Source organism: Mirounga leonina, unplaced genomic scaffold, assembly GCF_011800145.1.
Source record: "Mirounga leonina isolate KUSES-001 unplaced genomic scaffold, KU_Mleo_1.0 Mir_82, whole genome shotgun sequence".
NCBI lineage: Eukaryota > Metazoa > Chordata > Mammalia > Carnivora > Phocidae > Mirounga > Mirounga leonina.
The window spans coordinates 36,085,562-36,107,695 of record NW_023270825.1 but is presented as its reverse complement, the minus strand read 5'-3'; the positions used below and the strand labels follow the sequence as shown (position 1 = coordinate 36,107,695).

At 39.4% G+C, this 22,134-nt stretch overlaps 2 protein-coding genes across 3 annotated transcripts in view; both read left to right on the top strand.

Moving 5' to 3' along the window:
• The window catches only part of LOC118002100 (methylsterol monooxygenase 1-like), a 72,390-nt gene continuing 50,256 nt past the window's right edge, over nucleotides 1-22,134 (top strand). For both annotated transcript variants that reach the window (XM_034992387.1, XM_034992385.1), the window contains exons 1-2: nucleotides 1-188; nucleotides 15,772-15,949. The gene's annotated coding sequence lies outside the window, so the exon portion shown is untranslated. The remainder of the gene's footprint in view (nucleotides 189-15,771; nucleotides 15,950-22,134) is intronic.
• On the top strand, nucleotides 225-8,087 carry LOC118002523 (phosphate carrier protein, mitochondrial-like). The gene is given in 2 exon segments (XM_034993031.1): nucleotides 225-294; nucleotides 7,034-8,087. Coding segments are annotated over 2 exon segments (945 nt in total). The 3' UTR covers nucleotides 7,909-8,087.

Genomic DNA, 22,134 nt, shown 5'->3' with positions numbered 1-22,134 from the left:
TAGAAGGGTTCCTGGGAGGAAGAGATAAGATTAGACCTCATTGTGGAAAGACGTAAATGCTACACTAAGGAATTTGGACTTTATTCTTAGGCAACAGAGAGCAAAAAAATGACAAAAAGAATGCGAAAGAATGCTGAGATTGGAGGAATACTCTTTAGGAAGATGAACTTACCAGCAATGGTGAAAAAGTAAGTAAAATTGGAGGCTGAGGAGATCAGTTCATAATGGGCAAGGATGAGGTTAATAAGAGCCTGAACAAGAGCAGTGGCAATATGAAGAAAGGAGATGGCAGGTGTGAGATACTCAGAAAATATCTGTCTAGGGTGAAGTAATGGGAAGTCAGTTCAAGAAATGTCATATTCAAAGATAGAGTGTGTCAAATGAAAAATAAATCTGAAAGAATTATCCAGTGGGGGGTGGAACCACTGTAGTAAGAACCCTGTGACCATAAGGCTTGCAATCATCTCAAAAAGTTGGGCAAAAAGGCTTTTTCTCTTATAGAGAGAAGTGAACAAAGGTAGAAAGAACCAGGTGTGGGGACAGGAGATAAAAGGGTGGTGACAGAACAGTAGATGAGAGAATGTTTTACCCCAAGTCCAATCTCTTTCCAGGGAAGGGCAGTATGCTGACTCAGGCACAAGATGGGCCAAAGTTCAGGGACCTGAGGGAAGGAAAGAAGTTTAATGAAAGTTAAGTTAATATCATTTTGTTCCTGTTGATCAGTAAGGACAACACTAGTTTAGCTAGTCACTTATGAGACAAAGAATGGGAATTTGGAGGGTCTGTCAGAGGTAAACAAGGCAAGCATCTTACCTAAGGCCTATGTAATTTTTGTTTAATGACAGATAATCCAGCTGCCCCTCATTGTAGTTTTTAACTTTTCTATTTCCTCACATCCCTTATTCTAGATAGATTTCTGTCTTTTGGTCACTGAAAGAAAATTTATTTGAATAATGAAAGATTCTAAAATAACTCAATACCTCACTTGAAGAAAAACTGGTTTAGAGAGTAAAATGAATTTGTCAAGGCAGTTTAATTTAGAGCTGATATTTAAAATCGGCAGTTACGAAGTACATGATACATCAAGAGACAGCTTGTCTATAAAACACATAGGCAACTGTAACTGAAATTCTAGAAAGTGACAGCCCGAGGAACCCTATGTTAGATTCCCTTATCATTGTTGCACTGTGTCTCACGGCATTTTTATGAAAAAAGAAAAAAGTGAAGAAAGGCATATAATGAAAATAAAGGAAACAAGAAAATTATAAATATTTTATTGCCACACTAAAGAATGAATAATGTTCTTAATGGGAGCTGTGCACAGGTATATTACCTGTGTAATAAACTTTTTGTATTGAATTGATTAGATAAGTGCTTTAAATTTGAGAAATACTGCTCCAAGTCTATATTACATCATGTTAATACATTTTTTCCCAGCAATTTTAAACAGATACATAGCTAAAGATGCCGGGTATTACTGCAATGGTCTTATCATCCTAAGTCTATTATTAAAATAGTTTTTTTAAAAAATAAATAATAAATTAATTAAATAAAATAGTTTTAGAAGACATTCCTATTGCCATTAACAAAAGAACCTTGGCAAGTGAAGACTTCCTTTTACCTATACCCCTTTTGTTAAATACATCCACAGTCTAGTGAGAATCATGACTTTTAAAGATTTTCCTTTAGTATTTCACATTCATTGAACATTATACATTGAAAACTTTTGGATATTTTTCTTTTAAGATTTTATTTAAATTGTAGTTAGTTAACATATAATGTAGTACTGGCCAGGGGTAGAATTTAGTGATTCATCACTTGCATAGAGCAACCCAGTGTTCATCACAAGTGCCCTCTTTAATGCCCATCACTCACTTACCCCATTCCCCCACCCACCTCCCCTCCAACAACCCTCCAGCAACCCTCAGTTTGTTCCCTATTGTTAAGAGTCTCTTATGGTTTGCTTTTGGATATTACTAGAATATCTAAACATTAAAAGTGTTGGAGATTGTAAAGGATAAAAATTTTAGTCCTGTCTCTGATCAGTGAAATTTGGTCCTTGTGGATTGAAAACACTTTTTTAAAGGTATGCTTCATCAAAGAACCTAATATTTTGGCATAGGACTCTATCATGATGCATATTAAAAATCAGTGGACTGAGATATTAACTGAATCCCATACCTATTCAAATATTTATCCATTAAATGCTTGTTATTCTCATCTCATTTTGCTGGAAGCCGAAAGATTAATCCACTTCAGCAGTCTCTTGTCAAGTATTTGTTTTCAGTAATTTAGGGCAGATGACCAAAGAAAGAAATACATGGCTTAAAGAAGGATTAGAGTGGTGGAAATAGTTGTTTCATGTTTCAAAGAATGCTTTTAATCTCTTTTATTTTTTTATAGTTTAAGCTGATTATTTTGTTTGACATGTTTTTTCAGTGACTGCTCTTGGTAGCACCTCTTTGTTTGGGATATCTGCTTTTATTTTCTTTCACTGACTTTCACTGGCTTTACTTCCTTTGTAACTCCAGCCTTTCCTCGACTTGCAACCAAACCTGTCTTTTGATGTATTCTTTCTGTTTTTCACAAAACTAATGTGGTGTTTTATTTTTTTTAATAGAAATTCTAGCCAAAAGCTTGAGGGTACTGGTAGAGGAAATATAGTTGCAGTGACTCCATGGTTACATTCATTGTGTATTCAGACCTCCTGGAAAGGGGTTCCTTTGGTAGATGCCTCTGGGTTAATAGATCTTAAAGAGTCTCCTCTGCGTGTGTGCATGTGTGTGTTTGTGTGTGTGTGTCTATGTCTATATATATATATATATATACACCATATACAAATACATATATCATAGAAACAGAAATATAGATGAAAAGTAAGACCTTCACACAACAAAAGCACACACATCTAATTAATGCCATGCTAGTATAGAATATCATGTCTATCTGACTAGCATGTTAAAAGCTTTTCACATAAAACTATCTAGGATGGATTTACTAGAAATGTCATCAGCACAATTTTTCCTATACATCAGTTTCTTCATTTCAATGTTTATGAGGGCATATATGTCAAAATATGTTGCTTTGCAGTCTTTAAAATTTATATTTATGAATCATATATTCAAATATTTTTATAATTTATGAACTTAATCATAAGAATAGATAAATCTCCTGCGTTTTTCATGATTTTATCTATGTAAAAAGAGTGGATTAAAAAAAGATTAAAAGAGAGGTGCCTAGGTGGCTCAGTAGTTAAGCATCTCACTCTTTTTTTGAGAGAGAGAGAGAGAGAGCATGAGCAGGTGAGGGGCAGAGGGAAAAGCAGGCTCTCTGCTGAGCAGGGAGCCCGACATGGGGCTTGATCCCAGAACTCCGGGATCATGACCCGAGCCGAAGGCAGACGCTTAACCGACTGAGCCACACAGGCACCACAAGCATCCCACTCTTGATTTCAGCTGAGGTCATGATCTCAGGGTTGAGGGTCGTGAATCAAGCCCCAGAGGCAGGCCCCACCCTGGGCGTGGAGCCTGCTTAAGATTCTCTCTCTTCCTCTCCCCCTACCCCTATTCCCCAGCACTCACTCACTCTCTCTAAAAAAAAAAAAAAAATTTTTTAAATACATAAAATAACATTGGATGTCTTGGAGAATTTTTCCTTCATTTTATTTTCATGTCATTTAAAAATGCTCTATAATTATCTTCACAATTTGCAAAAATTAAGTAACACATTAATTTAATATTTTTATAGAACTCTATGGTGATTTTTTTTTTTTTTAAGTAGGCTCCACACCCAATGTGGGGCTTGAACTCATGACACCAAGATCAAGAGTCCCATGCTCCACCGACTGAGCCAGCCAGGTATCACTGGTGATTTTTAGTATATATGATGATTATGGTAAAGTTTTCCAGTCCAAATGCAATAATTTAACATTTTATATCTAGCTTTGCATTTCAGTTTATTCCTTTTAAAAAAGAATGTCCCACAGGGTGCCTGGGTGGCTCAGTTGGTTAAGCGACTGCCTTCAGCTCAGGTCATGATCCTGGAGTCCCGGGATCGAGTCCCGCATCGGGCTCCCTGCTCAGCGGGGAGTCTGCTTCTCCCTCTGACCCTCCCCCTCTCATGCTCTCTCTGTGCCTCATTCTTTCTCTCTCAAATAAATAAATAAAATCTTTAAAAAAAAAAAAAAGAATGTCCCACAGCATTCTCACAATATGATCAAAATGCACTGAATCAGAGTGAACCAACTTTAAAATACTCTCCAAACATTTTTTCCATAATATTTATTTCTAAATTATATAAGTGTATTGCAATGGTAACATATAATGTATATTATGTAGTACACAGACATTTTAAAGCATGAAGTAAAAATAGAAATAGACATGTTATAGTTTCTCCTGATATCCCTGTGGGTTGTCTTGTGTGGTCCTGAAGGACACAAGCAGACTTTGGAGACCATTACATTAGAAAACTAAAAAGTCAAATAACTTAGGGTTTTACATTTATTTATGTTCTGTATTCCTTTCCATTATTTAAAAAAAAATAGATTTGAAAGTAAATAGAAAGAAAATAACTAAATTGTTGCATGCCTTTGGTGGTAGATTTTACATTCATTTTTTGAAGATTATGTTTACTATTCAGATTCGAAATTTGGTATTTGCTGCTTAAAATTATATTTCATAGAATTGTTGGGGAGGAAGGAAGTTTCCTCTATTCCAGACTCTTCTAGCTGAAATAAGGATTACATTTACATGAGATCAATTAACTGGAGAAAATCAAATTTAGTGTCCTACCTGCAATGAATCCACATGGACATGAAATTTCAAAGACAGGCAACATGAGGTTTGTATGACATCCTGAGCTAAGGAGAGGGGTAGGGATGTAGGGATACAAAGGGGGGGAAGACCATTAGCAGAAAGGTGAGAGATGTTTAGTAAACAAAGGTTGCTCTGTTATGCAAATAAGTTTGTGAGGTAAAAAGAAATATCTGTTAATAACTCTCTTCCTAGTACAGGCTCTCCTTTCCAATGTAAATTTAGGCGGTTCAGGAGGAGGTAAAGAGCTGTTCCTGGATCTGCTGGGTTTTGATTGCTTTTAACTCAAGATAATCTTCATGGCAAAGTGGCCCACCTTGGAGCTGCCTGCCCTTGGCCCCTACAGTTCCCGCCTTTGGAACTGTCCACATGAAAAGTTGAGTTGATAAATTGTTCCCTCTTGTTGAACCAGTCTCTTAGTCCTGAGAGTAGGTCAACTCAGTTAAACTCATTTCAGGAGGCAGTGATGCAGGTGTGTTCTCAAAGTTAGGCCAATAGTTCAAGTAATCAGGTATTAAATAGGAGGCATTTCTATGGAAACAAAAACAGTAGTTAATGATTGGATCAAATTACAAACCAGTTTCTGAGTTCTTAGGCCAGCCAGTTAAGATTTTTAGATGTCAGGCTAGAAGCATCTTCAGATGGAGTGAGAATAGCCAGTGGTAATCTGACAGATTTTCCTGATTTGCAGTTCAAATGTCTCTGGTAATTTTTTTGAGTGACCCACAGGGTAACAGGCAAAAGATTGTCTTTAAATATTAGTTATTGGGGCGCCTGGGTGGCTCAGTTGGTTAAGCGACTGCCTTCGGCTCAGGTCATGATCCTGGAGTCCCGGGATCGAGTCCCGCATCAGGCTCCCTGCTCGTCAGGGAGTCTGCTTCTCCCTCTGGCCCTCCCCCCTCTCATGTGCTCTCTCTCATTCTCTCTGTCTCAAATAAATAAATAAAATCTTTAAAATAAATAAATAAATAAATAAATAAATAAATAAATAAATAAATAAATAAATAAATATTAGTTATTGTTGGGGCCCCTGGGTGGCTCAGTCGTTAAGCATCTGCCTTTGGCTCAGGTCATGATCCCAGGGTCCTGGGATCGAGTCCCTACATCAGGTTCCCTGCTCCACGGGAAGCCTGCTTCTCCGTCTCCCACTCCCCCTGCTTGTGTTCCCTCTCTCGCTGTGTCTCTCTCTGTCAAATAAATAAAATCTTTAAAAAACAAATAAATAAAATAAATAAATAAACATTAGTTATTTATCTGACATTTATGTCAAGTCACTCATATTTAGTTTGCAGGGCTTTAGGAAAAAGGGCAATTTTAGTTCTCACATGATTCCAAGTCAGAAAGGTGGGAGAAAAATTTAAAATGTTAGTTTGGAGAGTTATAGCCAGGCATTGAAGGAAACTAGAAGAAATCAGTTTCTAGTACCATTTAAAATGACAGTATTAGAATCTAATAATCTACACAGGTATATTTTTTCTCTAAATACTCACCTTCATTCTACCAAAGATAGCCATGTTACCACTAATCTGTTTGCAAAATAAGTCTAGTTTCAAAAAAATTGGGCATGATTATTTACATGAATACAGCAAGAATAACAGTTGACCATATAGGCTCTTTAAAACCTGCTTTCCTGGAGCTTTTCATAAGAAATCTCCAGACTGAACTTTTAACAGCCTCTCAAGGCCAGAAGCCAAGCCAAATACTTGCCATCAGACTTCACCTGCAATACCTATAGATCTGGATTAATTTCTCTCCTCTTGAGGTCTCCAAAATACCCTACACCTGCCAGGAAGTGATCTTTACTCACCTGCTTGGGTTCCTGGAAACTCTGTAAGCAGGGTATCAAACTGATATTTCCAAGGGGCTTTATTGGTTCTATAAAGTCAACCATAGTTCCTTAAAACAATTTTGGTCATATCTAAGTCTATGCATGTCTCTCAAATATAACATTCCAATCAAAGCCTTGGTATTATGACCAATGTTTCCAATTGTGTCCTGTTACAAAGAAAACAGATTCTTATTGAACCTATGCAAATAAATATATTACCATGAGAATTTAAGAATACTGAAAGTTTCTGAATTCTCAAGAGACCAGGTAGGGAGAAAAAGATAAATGTTTCAATTTGTTCACAAAGGTATATTTTATCAAATTGCTGCTTTAAGTCAGTTAGCTTAAGATAAAACATTTCCTCAACTCTGGAAAAACAAAACATTATAAAAAGTCAGCTTAAGTTGTGGTCTTACACACACTGCTGTCGTTCCTCTGGATTTAGTGAAATGCTGTATGCAGGTGGACCCCCAGAAGTACAAGGGCATATTTAATGGATTCTCAGTTACACTTAAAGAGGATGGTGTTTGTGGTTTGGCTAAAGGATGGGCTCCGACTTTCATTGGCTACTCTATGCAGGGGCTCTGCAAGTTTGGCTTTTATGAAGTCTTCAAAGTCTTGTATAGCAACATGCTTGGGGAGGAGAATGCCTATCTCTGGTGCACATCACTATATTTGGCTGCTTCTGCCAGTGCTGAATTCTTTGCTGACATTGCCCTGGCTCCTATGGAGGCTGCTAGGGTTCAAATTCAAACCCAACCAGGTTATGCCAACACTTTGAGGGAGGCAGCTCCCAAAATGTATAAGGAAGAAGGCTTAAAAGCATTCTACAAGGGAGTTGCCCCTCTCTGGATGAGAGAGATACCATACACCATGATGAAATTTGCCTGCTTTGAACGTACTGTTGAAGCGTTGTACAAGTTTGTGGTTCCTAAGCCCTGAAGTGAATGTTCAAAGGCAGAGCAACTGGTTGTAACATTCGTGGCAGGTTACATGGCTGGAGTCTTCTGTGCAATTGTTTCTCACCCTGCTGATTCCGTGGTATCTGTGTTGAATAAGGAGAAAGGTAGCAGTGCTTCTCAAGTTCTTCAGAGACTTGGATTTAAAGGTGTATGGAAGGGACTCTTTGCCCGTATCATCATGATTGGCACTCTGACTGCACTACAGTGGTTCATCTATGACTCTGTGAAGGTCTACTTCAGGCTCCCTCACCCTCCTCCACCTGAAATGCCAGAGTTTCTGAAGAAGAAGCTTGGGTTAACTCAGTAGAATGATCAAAGCAAATGTGGACTGAATCTGCTTGTTGATCAGTGTTGAGAAAAGTGCAAGAGGAACTTTTATATATTTGACAGTGTAGGAAATTGTCTATTCCTGGTATAATTACTGTAGTCTCTTGCCTAAGGAGAGGGTTTCAAACCCACTGTTGAAATAAGCCCAACTATTCATGAAAAAAAAAAAAGTCATACAAATTATAATTATCCTCCTCAGTCCATTCAGTCCCATGATGTTAATTCTTGTTCTACATGAATCCACTTTTTTTTAACTAGTTCCAAAAACTCTTACCTAGTTCAGTATTATGATCTTAAGGTTATCATAAGCCTGTACTCAGAGTTCTTTCCATGAGTCTCACTAAAAATGAAAGTTGCAGGAAGCTTTTATAAAAGCAAACTGTTAAAGGATTTCTTTTCCTTCAGTGCCCACAGTTCTTGGTCACATGGCTTCGAAGAATGAAGAGGCAGACCAGACAAAGAGTGGTGGGTGGCAAAGCAAATTTGATTGAGTGGTAGTAAACTTTATTGAGCAATAGTACAAAACTCAGGAAGAGGGAGGGGACCGGAGAGGGTTGCTGCCAGAGTTCCTAAGTCTAGAGGTTTTTATGGGCTTGTTGGCGGGCTGTTTTAATCTGATTAACTCTCATGTCCCTGTCACCCAATCAGGTTTTTGCCACCTACCTATCACATGGGAAAGGGTGGAGGGCTCCTTCCAGGGTGGTGTAAAATCCTTTTAAGGGTGGTTTCCTCTTAGGGCAAGGGCCCCTTGTCCCTGCCTGCTTTTCTTTCAACTATCTTTCATTATAACTGTCTGTAAATGATAAAAAACTTAAAAATGGCCACGAGTAAAGATCTTATTGGAGTTCATTATAATGCAATTAATAAGGAAATTTGGTTATTTCTGTGACACACAACACTTTTCGTACAATCTCTAGAACACTTATTTTAGTAACATATCTACACAAATATAATTTAAGAGGATTTAGTATCACTTATTTGGCCATGCTTCCTATGTAATTTAATGTACCAAATAAGTATAATTAGTTTAATTTCTCACCAAATCTTTGAAATATTCAGGGGACCCTCTGGAAAATTTCAATTAGATTATAGTCAAAAGACTTCATTTTAGAATTTGGCTTTGGGAAGTATGTCAAAAAATACCAAAAGGTTTGAACATTTGATTAAATAGAACCACAAATCATTACGAAACAGTAGTTAATTATCCATTTAACCAAAATGGCAATAAAAGATTTCAAAGGCAAATACAGATAGCTATGAGCAAAATTTAGCTCTCTTAATATTAAGACTCAGTTTTCTTGAGTAATCAAAGACCTGATAAACATAAGAAATTATTCTGGCAGGGGTGCCTGGGTGGCTCAGTCGTTGAGCGTCTGCCTTCGGCTCAGGTCATGATCCCGGGGTCCTGGGATCAAGCCCCGCATCGGGCTCCCTGCTCCACGTGGAGGCCTGCTTTTCCCTCTCCCACTCCCCCTGCTTGTGTCCCCTCTCTCTCTGTGTCTCTCTCTGTCAAATAAATAAATAAAATCTTAAAAACATAAAAAAAAAAAAGAAATTATTCTGGCAAAACAGAGTCCTTGTTTTCTGGGCAGATAACTTTAAAGAGGTAAAGAAAAACTTTTGTTTATAATTCCTTATTAAGAGCAAATCAATAGTTAAAGAAAACCTGGTCCTTTTACCAAAGAGAAAACAAAATTTTAATTTTTCACCAGTGTACTTTTGATATTAAAACTGGGATGCCTATGTGGCTCAGTTGGTTAAGCATCTGCCTTCAGCTCAGGTCACGATCCCAGGGTCCTGGGATGGAGTCCCACATCGGGCTCAGCTCCTTGCTCAGCGGGGAGCCTGCTTCTCCCTCTCCCTCTGCCTCTCCCCCTGCTTGTGCTCGCTCACTCTCTCTCTCCAACAAATAAATAAATAAAAATCTTAAAAAAAACCTCATTTACTTAAATTTATCCTAATCTTAGCCAGTACTGACCACACATTCTTTCTGATTTCTTTTCCATAAACCTACAACTCTCTTTTTTACATTCAGATTTTGTCCGAAGTTTTCCCTCTTTGAATAACCAGGCTCACTTTAGGACGAATTTTCTTTTTTCTCAACAAAAATGTATTTCTATTTCTTAAACCTTTTCTTACCAAACACACATATCTTACTTTCCTTGCATGCAGAGTTGTTTCCCTTATTATTTCCAGTAGTCTTAATTACATTTATTAGAATTCTGAACTCCTGGAAATCTTAATTTCTAGTGAAAACTAAGTAGTAAGCAATTGTGAACTGTTACAGGAGAGTTCTTTAGATTGGCAAATTTGTAAATACATTTTATAATTTCTAGAAATGTACTTTTCATAGTACCATCTTTCAATAAAGCACAAAACATGTTTACTAACACACCCAAATTTGTCTTTAGTTTCCCAGTAATAAGACAAAAGTAGATAAAATAACAAAACATTAAGTACTAATACATCTTATTTGGAAATGATCTAGACGTTCAATGAATTTAACTTAACTCATCATTTAACTTAGCAAAATGTTAAAGTTTCAAGTTACCAAGGCACCTGGGTGGTCCAGTCAGTTAAGTGTCCAACTCTTGATTTTGGCTCGGGTCATGATCTCAGGGTCATGGGATTGAGCCTGACATCGGGCTCCAAGCTCAATGCAGAGTCTGCTTGAGGTTCTCTTTCCTCTCACTCTGCCCCTCCTGTTCATGTTTTCTCTCTCTCTCTCTCTCAAATAAATAAATAGATCTTTAAATAAAAAAGTTTCAAGTTACCAAAGATTTTAGAAGCTATATAAAAGGCTGCCTACAAACTTTTTACCTTATTTTCGTCTATTTAACTACTTGTTCTTAACAATTATGGTTAGTCCACCCACAACACATCATGAGGCATTAGACAGAGTCAACCATAATCCTTAGGTTTTGTTTTGTTTTGTTTGGACAAACTTTGCAACAGAAATAATGTCACCAGCTGGACCCCAAGACCTGACCTTTACTGCCCACCTACTTGTGCTCAGCAACCTGTTCCACATATTTCCTTAAGCTCTCCTTTCCAGTGTGTCTCTTAACTCAGGCAAAAGATCTGAGAGGCATAGCATCCCATGATGGAAACCAGAACTACCCCTCAAACAAAAAAAACTGCCTAGACAAAGATCCCCAGCTGGCCCAGACTACCCAGACCTGTTTGAACTTAGTCCCTAACTCGCGCTTGCACAGATGGACCATGGAGTGACATCTAGAATGACCGACAACTATTTATTTATGTGAGAGAGAGAGAGAGCATGAGAGGGGAGAGGGTCAGAGGGAGAAGCAGACTCCCTGCTGAGCAGGGAGCCCGATGCGGACTCGATCCTGGGACTCCAGGATCATGACCTGAGCTGAAGGCAGACGCTTAACCAACTGAGCCACCCAGGCGCCCCTAGAGGCATGTTTTCTTAAGGAGCATGCGTGACCTTATGCCCCCTTCTACAGATGATAAGTCTCCCCTATCTAAATATTCATCCTAACCCCAAGTAAAAGGAACTTATCCACCCTTGCATAGGGAGTCACGGCTTTGGAAGTCATTCCCCATGATCTTATTTGCTGCAAATAAAATTTCCTTTGTGGCACAATTGCACCTGGTATAGTTTTCATCTGATTCACCGAGGAGCAAACCCATGTTCAGTTATTAAAAATGAACTTAGGGGCGCCTGGGTGACTCAGTTGATTAAGCATCTGCCTTCAGCTCAGGGCATGATCTCTCAGGGTCCTGGGATCGAGCCCCGCTTCAGGTTCCCTACTCAGCGGGAAGCCTGCTTCTCCCACTCTCCCTGCTTGTGTTCCCTCTCTCGCTGTCTCTCTCTCTGTCAAATAAATAAATAAAATCTTTAAAAAAACAAAAAAACCATTAATTTTAGCAATACCGGAGGTAGAGAAAATATCTCATGTTTACAATATATATAGACACACAAATAGACACATGCAAACAAAAGTCTTATAGCTTTTGTTTCTTACTAATATTTGTAGAGAGGACATTATAGGCCCAATTTCCAAATATCTCCCTCCTTTTTTTTTCCCCCAGATGAAAAACTTTTCCTAAAGTTTGTATTTCAAAGAGTGGCTCTTAGGTCCTAGAGAAGATGAGGGTAGAAAATATACATTATAAAAGCATAGAGAATGTATACAAGTTTTCTCCAAGGTGGACTTTTTAGGACATATTGGCCTCTTATCAGAGGTGCTAGAGCTTTGGCAGAAAAAGCCCTTTTAGCAGTTTGTATTTTATAAAGGTCTTCCCTAGCCTCCTCTTTTTTTTCCTTCAGGCTCAGGGGGTTGTGGGCTTTATTTATATTTCAAAGACATGATAAGATCTGTAATTTCGAGGGACAAAGAAAGAATGCAAAAACATTTTTCTTTCCTAGAGTTTCAGGGTAATTGCTATTTAAAATTTACCTTCCTTTTCTTAAGTACAGGAGAATTTTGTTCCATTATCCTGGTCTTTTATAATATCTACAAACATTGTGAGAGGAATAGGTGAGGTTTGGGGATCGGTAAACATACATAGGCTTTGACTTGTTTCTAGAGTTGTATTTCTGGTTTTGTAGAGACTTGTAAGACAAAGATGTTCCTAATTCTCCAAAGAACTGGATGACAGCCTGAATATCAAGGGACTGGCCTGCCTTTTAAGCTAAGTTTGCTTCTTTATATGAGGGAGATTTTTTTTTTTAAGATTTATTTATTATTTTGAGGGAGTGAGAGAGAAAGAGATCACAAGTGGGAGGGGCAGAAGAAGGAGAAAGAATCCCAAGCAGACTCCCCGCTGAACGTGGAGCCTAACACTGGGCTCACCTCATGACCTGGAGATCATGACCTGAGCAGAGCTGAAACCAAGAGTCAGCTGCTTAACCAACTGTGCCACTCAGGCACCTCTATCAGGGAGATTTTTAACTAAGATGGGAATCAAAAGATTTATACCTATGTAAAGTCTGTGTTGGGGAGCAAGAATTCCTGTTGCCTCAAAATTTATTCTAGCTGGGCTAAAAATCAGATTAACAGAAGAAAATAATTTTTTTAAAGATTTTATTTATTTATTTATTTATTTATTTATTTATTTATTTATTTATTTGAGAGAGAGAATGAGAGAGAGAGCATGAGAGAGGGGAGGGTCAGAGGAAGAAGCAGACTCCCTGCTGAGCAGGAAGCCTGATGCGGGACTCAATCCTGGGACTCCAGGATCATGACCTGAGCCCAAGGCAGTTGCTTAACCAACCGAGCCACCCAGGCGCCCTGGAAGAAAATAAAATTTAATAGGCATAGGTACGGGGAATCCACATGGACATGGAAATTCCAAAGACAGGCAAAATGAGGTATGTATGTCATTCTGAAGTAAGGAGAAAAGGGGTAAGCATCTGGGATTTCAGAGGAAAGGAATGCACTTCACAGGGCGATAAGAAGAGCAGATGCTTGGTAATTAGAAGTTTGCCCTGCATACAGATGGTCACTTGGATAAAATTTATCTCTGTTAATAATCCTTATTCTGTGAAACACCCCCCCAATTTTGATTTTTCTGTGTGTGTTTTTATTATTTATTTATTTATTTATTTATTTATTTATTTATTTGAGAGAGAGACACAGAGAAAGAGAGCATGAGCAGGGGGAGGGGCAGAGGGAGAAGCAGGCTCCCTGATGAGCCAGGACCCTGAGATCATGATCTGAGCTGAAGACAGACGCTTAACCGACTGAGCCACCCAGGTGCCCCAATTTTTCTGTGTGGTTAAGGAGAGATATATGATCCCACAGGGTCTCAAGTGCCTTTGGCTCAAAATAATCCACATGCCAAAGTGACACATACTGAGGGGTCCTGTCCCAAACCCCTTCATCTGTATAAAACATTTTAACAAAAGCCTTCTTTCTGGTTACACAATTCAAACTTGGCTTCTATTAGCCCCTGAACATTGGCCTTCCACTGATAATTTGTAAGAGGGCCTGAGAGAAATTTTGGTCATCTGTTTCCTCTGTGAAGGGGAGATTGTGAATAGTCAAATAATCTTTCTAATTTCTCTTTATATTTGGTAGGATCTTCTGAAAGTAGAGGTAAAGGGGCTTTATTGCTTAAAAAATTTGCTGCTGTCCAGGGGATGCAAATTCTTTTATGGTGGAGGGTCTGTGATACACCTGCATAGAAATGCCTGAGGCTGGCACAGCTGGATTACAAAGCCCTGGGAGGTAGGAGCAAACGAGACTCACTGCCAGTCCTGGGGGCTTTAAATTCATTTCCTGGCTTTCAGCGTTTACATGAGCAACCCGTATACTTTGAACCTAGAGATTGGCTGGAGTGCTCACTGTAAATCCTGTAGGAAAGGGGGGACAGTTAAAAAAGGCAGATGAAACTGGATTTTGTTTTTTTTTAAGATTTTATTTATTTATTTGACAGAGAGAGATACAGCGAGAGAGGGAACACAAGCAGGGGAGTGGGGGAGGGAGAAGCAGGCTTCCTGCTGAGCAAGGAGCCCGATGCAGGACTCGATCCCAGGACCCTGGGATCATGACCTGAGCCAAAGGCAGACACTTAACAACTGAGCCACCCAGGTGCCCGAAACTGGATTTTAAGAAGGGGAATTTACGTTGGATATGAACATTTATTTTTGTCTTAAGTCTAATTTCTATTCTTTTATCTTTTCAAGGGAGTCCCCAAAGCAGGTCATTATACTGAGAACATTGAGAGCTATCTATACAGAATATATGTGTTTCTAAAATATGACCAATTTAAAGGATCCATCATCTGGCCATTGACAAGTAGGATCTCTTAATAGTAATTCAAACCAAATAACCTTTTAATGGCTTAACTACAGATGCAAGAGGCATCCAGACAGGGGGCACAGAAGATGTAGACCTCATGAGTCAAAAGTTTACTACCAAAATTAGTCTAAGGAAGCAAAAGCCTTTGTTGCTCAAGTGGGAAGGATGGGGAGGTGAAAACGGTGTCTCCTTTCTCCCACGGAAACGTGAGTTGCCTCCAGTCGGTCACAGATCTGCTCATCTGTGACGCTGGGCAGGGGCTACTGCAACCAAATTAACGTGAGTTTGCTCCTGGGTGAATTACAGGTAGAGACTGCACCAGATGGAGTTGTCACACAAAAGAGACTTTATTTGCAGCAAATAACTTCCAAAGCTGTGACTCCCTGAGCTAGAGCGAATGGGTTCTTTTTATTTAGGGTTTAGGATGAATATTCAGAGAGGGCAGCTTCATCATGGCATTTAAAGGGGACATAAAGTTGTGCAGGCTTATATCTGCATCCAGGGTTATGTTTATGAAGCTTATGTTCCTCCTAGGGCAGAGGCTTTAACATTACAAGGAATCAGAGGGAACTGTCTCAGGTAAGGAATGCAGGGTCTTGCTTACCTTTGATATAGCACTGGGAGTTTTCAAACTGATTTATTGTCTCTGATATGGTTAGGTTATTTCCTGGCCAGGTAGAGACTGTTCTTTTTTTTTTTTTTTTTTTGAGAGAATGAATGGGAGGGGTAGAGAGAGAGAGAGGGAGAGAGAATCTCAAGCTGACTCCTTGGTGAGCTCTATCTCAGGACCCTGAGATCAAGACCTGAGCTGAAGTCAGACGCCTGCAGCCTACTGAGCCCCCCCCAGACACCCGGAGACCGTTTTTTGCATTCCCTTTGTTCCTTTAAAATCCTTATCTATTGAGATGTTTGTACTTCTTTGTAATTCTGACACCGTCTGGGCAGTTATACAAGCAGTATGCTGAAGCAAGTAGAGCTCATAGGGCATATATGGATCACCGAAAATAGCTGGAGGCCTAAAATGACTGCTCTTATGTCACCAAAGTTATGTTTCATCTTTCTTTTTATAGGGATCCCTAACTCCGCTTACACTACTGGGATGGGACTTTCCAGCGCTAAGAAGCAACAAAGGTTGAGACAATGGAGGAACTTCCCAGCTGGGACGTCTCATGACAAATGCAGTGGGAGCTGGCACGTCCAGATTCTTGGAACCCTAGTCTATTTGACTGGCCTGCAAAGTGCACCCTGGTAAGTGTACCCTTTGGATGGTGGAGACCAAAGAGAATACTATCACTGGTCACAAAGCCAGGCTCTTAGGACTGGTAGAACAAGATGAAAGAAAAATCTCATCCACTTTTTCTTAGAGGCACATTAACAGCTTTAACTAAGCCTTGGAGCTCTTGGAGCCAAACTAATATGTAGGAGGGATGTACTGTGGGGGTTGGTATTGCGTGATGTTTTATAATGTTGCATGGAAATTTTCTTGAGGTTGGCAGGTGACCTGGTGTCAATCTAATCCATTCCATGACTAACTTATCCTAACACAGGAGTCCTCGAGTTAGGTGGTAAGTATTCTAATAGCCTTTTTTTTCTTTTTTCCTCTCTGTCTAACAGCTTTTAAGTGCTTGACCCATGCCTACTAGTTTTGTGGCTTGGACTTCTGGACTTCAAAGATGTCCCTTAGCAACAGCCTTTACCTCATGTTCACATTAACCTACAGCAAGGTTTATATGACAAATGACATAAAAGACAAAGAAAAACAAAGACCATCTCAAGAGGAAATGGATCCGTATTCCACTAAATTTACCAAGAGTTATTAAGCCTGAGGAACTAGTTCCACAAGTATTTTCTCCTGCTAATCTAAATTTAGATAAAAAAGGACACTCATTACTCTTGCTCCATCAGACAGACTCCACAGATAGGGATCTCACGAGACCGACAGGGTAAAAAATCTTACCTTCAGCCGGCTGTATGTCAGATTTCCCAAGGATCTCTTAGCTGCTGCTGTGTCCAACAAGTCAAAGTATCCTGCTAAATAAGCCAGCTATTGAGGAGGAAGAAATTTTCTTCTATCCAGGGTTTTTCCAGCTGGACTAAGAATTAAATTTACATGAGACCAACAGATCAACAGGAGAAAATCAAATTTAGTTTCATCCCTATGGGGAATCCACACAGACATGAAATTCCAAAGATAGTCAGGCAACGGGAAGCTCATTGATTGACATCCTGAGCTGAGGAGATAGGGGTTTAGGGATACAAAGGGGAGAAAGACCATTAGCATGAAGGTGAGAAGAGATTTTGGTAAACAAAGGTTGCGCTGTTATACAAATATGTTTCTTAGGTAAAGCAGAATCTCTGTTAGTAACTCTTCCTGGCGCAGGCTCTCCTTTCCAATGCAAATTTAGGCAGTTGAAGGGAGATAAAGAGCTTTTCCTGAATCTGTGGGGCTTTGACTGCTTTTAAGTCAGAATAATCTTCATGTCAAAGTGTCCCACCTTGGGTCCTTGGCCCCTTCAGAATTTTATAGGAAACGCTGGGAGTATAAATGGCACAATCAGGCATTGCCCAAACTAGAAGATGTGGGCTGAGCAAAGAGAGCCTGCGCCTAAGACTCACTTTAATGCATAATCTTGAGAGCTGTCACTGTGCAAAAACCAGCACTACTAGCTTAAAGTAGAAGAGGTTTTGGCTGCTTCTTTAAGCCTTCAAGGCCACTCTTCATCAGGGATAAGTAAATAGCTCAAGGAATTTCAGCAGGAGGTCAAAAGATATTTCCAATATAAATAGTCTCCATATTTTTGCAAGAATACCCATTAAGAGGATGGGAAATTTAATATTGAGCCATCTATGGAGGAAAAATATCTTGTCTCTGAAGAAGAGGAACTTTGTTCACTGATGCAAGAAAATATTAAGGAGTAAGGCTTATCAACTGTTAAATGTATATTATAATAAACCAATCAATGTTAGGTCAATATCCTACAAAGAAAGGATCAGGGAAGTAATGAACTGAAAAAAACATATCATTTTTGTTTGTTTTTGGTTTGCAAGCGTTTAGTCCAGATTTGTAGTGTAAACAAATGGAGTAGATTATCTCCAACTCTAAGTTAAATGAATAATCAGCCACACCTTTACTTTTAGAGTTTTATTTTTATTTTTTCTTAAAAGATTTTATTTTTAAGTAACTTCTATACCCAATGTGGGGCTCAAAGAGTCACATGCTCTGCTGACTGAGCCAGCTAGGTGCCCCCACTTTTAGAGTTTTAATCAAAATTATTTAAGAGAAGCAAAATTAGCTGATGTAACTTTCATCTGTCTGCTGATTGGATGTACAAATAAGAACATGAACTAAGTGACCTGACACCCACGTTTGTTCATCATTCTTTTATGTCAGCCAGCTGGTTATATTAGCATAAATAGTTCCTTTTTAAAGATTTTTTGGGGGAAGCTATCAACAACATTTTGTGGACAATTCAGGAAACTAGAATGGACTACATTGTTAAATTTCTTGGGCATAAATATGGTATTGTGGTTATGCAGGGGAATACATGCTAAACTATTTAGCAGTGAAATGTCACGATGCCTCCAAGTTACTTTTGAATGGTTCAGAGAGAGAAAAAAGCAAACTGGTACAACGCTACCAAGTGGTGAATACAGGCAAAGATTATATATAGATTTATCAAATGCTATCATATCCCTTTTTCCGTAGATTTAAAATAAAATGTTGAAGGAAAATGATGTAAACAAAAAGTTTTTGAAGCTTACAAAAGGGTTTTTCCCCTTTAAGTCTTAAGTAAAGAAGCAATATGCATAGCTTTAGAGGCTATATAAAACCCATTTTATTTTATTATTTTTTTTAAAGATTTTATTTATTTATTTGACACATAGAGAGAGAACAAGCAGGGGGAGTGACAAGTGGAGGCAGAGGGAGAAGCAGGCTCCTGCTGAGCAAGGAGCCCGATGCGGGGCTCAATCCCAGGACCCTGAGATCATGACCTGAGCTGAAGGCAGACACTTAACCAACTGAGCCACCCAGGGGCGCCCCTAAAACCTATTTTAACTCCTGAATCATATTTTAATTTGACTGAAATACAGTTTTATGACCAAATGCTAAACTTTTGTCTTCCCAAGAAATTTTAAAAGGAAGGCAATATAGGTAACTCAAAATGAATTTGCAAAATGGGATTCTCTGCCATCAGACCAGGATAATAAAAATAGGAGGGGTAGCTGTTGTAGGTAGAAAATATGATTAAATCTGGGCATGTGTTGTCACAGTTAAAACTGATTAAAATCAGTTTTAATTAATGGATTTAATTAATGGATGTCATTAATCCAATCTGGTTAACAGATTGGATTAATGACATCTACCTGAAGCCTTAGAGGACTATTTATGAAGAGTTCCACTGTGTTTGTATCAGTGAGAGTCTAGGCAGAAAAATAGAAACCAGTGTTTCAAAGAGAGAATTTAATGCAGGGAATTGGTTACACAGGTGATTGACCAGCTGAGGCTGAGAGCCCCCCCACCTCACTCCCCACCCTCCCCAGTAGTGCAACTCAGAGTTAGCTCAGCAAGAGGCGGCTCCCTCTAGGCTAGTGCCTAGGGGACTTGGAGAAGAAATGGTGCCATCAGAGCTGGAAGCGGGGCCTGCCAGTTAAGAGCTGGAGCCAGGGCAGGGGTGAGCACTGCCAGAGAGGGAGGGAGAAACCTCTGCCTGTCCCCTTCCTCCTCTCCTCCAACCTTTCACCAGTGCTTCTCAATGACCAAACCTAGCGGGGAGTTATAGGGTGAACTCGGGAAAAGTAATCTCTTGTGATAAAGAGCAGAGGAGGGAAAAGGCAAGGAATGGACCTGAGAGCAAGCAGCTAGAGAAAATGCATACATACTATTACGTCTTCTTGCTCTTTTCTAAGAATTCTCATATTCACAGTCCTACGTGAATATACTCTTAAAAAACAAAAGAAGAGATAAGAAATTTTAGTTAATAACAGTTGAGTTGATTTAAGACTAATGAGAAAACAATAACATCTTAAAAATTTGGGGGTGCCTGGCTGGCTCCATCTGTAGAACATGTGACTCTTGATCTTAGGGTCCTGAGTTCAAGCCCCATGTTGGGTGTAGAGATTACTTAAAAATAAAGTATGGGGGGTGAGGGGCAGAGGGAGAGGGAAGGATCCCAGCATGGGGCTCAATCTCACCACCCTGAAATCATGACCTAAGCCAAAATCAAGAGTCAGACGCCTAACCAACTGAGCCACCCAGGAGCCCCTTAAAAAAAAAAAAAAAAGTCTTAAAAAAAAGACTAATGAGAAAAGATTTGAAAAATAATATATTCTAACTATATCTGGACTTATTCAGGATTATTATAAAATATCAAATTTTGGGGCACCTGGGTGGCTCAGTCATTAAGCGTCTGCCTTCGGCTCAGGTCATGATCCCAGGGTCCTGGGATCGAGCCCCCCCATCAAGCTCCCTGCTCAGCAGGAAGCCTGCTTCTCCTTCTCCCACTCCCTCTGCTTGTGTTCCCTCTCTCGCTGTGCCTCTCTCTGTCAAATAAATAAATAAAATCTTTAAAAAATATATCAAATTTTGCGTCTTCAGTAAATAGTCAATTTTTTAAAAAATAATTGTGTCTGCTATTAGTATTACCTAACTAATGTGTGAACAAAAGTCTCTGAAGAGTGGAATTGTTTTCCAGGAGGATTTAGTCTTACATTTTGAATACCTAGCTACCTAAAGGTAGAACATCATCCCTGTGATACTGAAACAGCTGGAGTAACCTGGCAGTATCTTTGTTCCTGTGTGTTTAAGTATCATCCTGTATTCAGTTATCAATGGTAGGGAGTTGTACAATATGACAATATTACAGAAGCACAGATTTAGCAGTCGTAAAAACAACAGCAACAGAAAAAAACCTACATTAAACTCCATTAATTATTTTCTTCTAGGCAGACCGTTTTCTAGAAAGGGAGGAAATTCTGAGATAATATTTCTTAGTCTGTAGACTACTACAGGGGAGAAAAGAGGGGAAAAAAACAAACACAAAACCCTTGCATTTCACCTATCCTACTTCCCTCTGTAAAGAAAATTTCTCTGGGGAGAGAGACAAAAATGCCTCTTCACTTTATTTATTTTTTTTTTTAAGATTTTATTTATTTGTTTGACACATAGAGAGAGAGTGAGCACAAGTAGGCAGAGCGGCAGGCAGAGGGAGAGGGAGAGGCAGGCTCTCCACTGAGCAGGGAGCCTGACACGGGACTCGATCCCAGGATCCTAGGATCATGACCTGAGCCGAAGGCAGACACTTTACTGAGCCACCCAGGTGCTCCTCTTGACTTTTCTATGTCTCTTATTTTATGATACTAGAAACAACTGAATGGTGTTGGAATTGAAGGTTGGTGGTAGGATGGAGGGGGAGGTGAGTGAAATGGGAGAGAGAACAAGATCTAATTGGCTTAGTTGATGAGTCCATATTTAGAAAGTCATTATAAAGGGCAATCTAAATTAAAGATCATAAAAAGGCAGAGGTGTTTTATTCAGCTTGTACAATCAAAAAAAATTTAAGCTATTTGACATTAAAAATTGAGAATTTCATATAAAACTCTAAATTCTAGCTTCTCTTATAAATTAGGGTGCTCTGGCCACACTCGGCCCTCATTCCTGCATGGCAGACTTGCTGGAGCATGTTCTTTCCAGTTCTCGGTGTCCCAGCTTTACCTGGTTCCGTCATGTGTGCCGCTTCCCTGGCCCTTATAGGCAGCAATCCTCTTTTCTTTCTTCTTTTCATTCTAGACTGGATAAGGATTTGCACTAGCTATCACCTCCTTTCATATTGAATCAGCTTCTGCAACCCTTAAGGGTCCACTTGGGGGGCACCTGGGTGGCTCAGTTGGTTGAAGAGCTGACTTCGGCTCAGGTCATGATCTCAGGGTTCCTGGGATAGATAGAGCTTGGCATTTATGCTCAGTGGGGAGTCTGCTTCTCTCTCTCCCTCTGCCCCTCCCCACCCCATGATCTCTCTTTCTCCATCTCTCTCTCAAATAAATAATAATAAAAAAAATCTCTTAAAAAAAAAAAGAGTCCACTTGGTAAGTGAAATCAGTGAAACCCCAACTCAGAAATTCTAGCAAATACTCCCATGATACATCATTTCAAATTCTTTGTAAAAGGAGGTGATGCAGACTGGCTGGGACTGAGGATCCGGGGTGGGGAGGGGGGTCCCATAGGCCAGCCAAGAGGGTCCCTGGCTTCCCACAGGATGGAAATCAAACACAGCCAAAAAGGAAGTGAGAGCAGAGTTTATTGAAGACAGAGTATAGATACAGACAGAGCATGGAAGACTAGGAAAGGAAAGTGAACCTCATTCTTTGCTTGGGACCTGGGGTTTTTACTGAGGACAGTGTTCTGGTGCTCTTCTCAGTAATCCAGGAACAAAGAT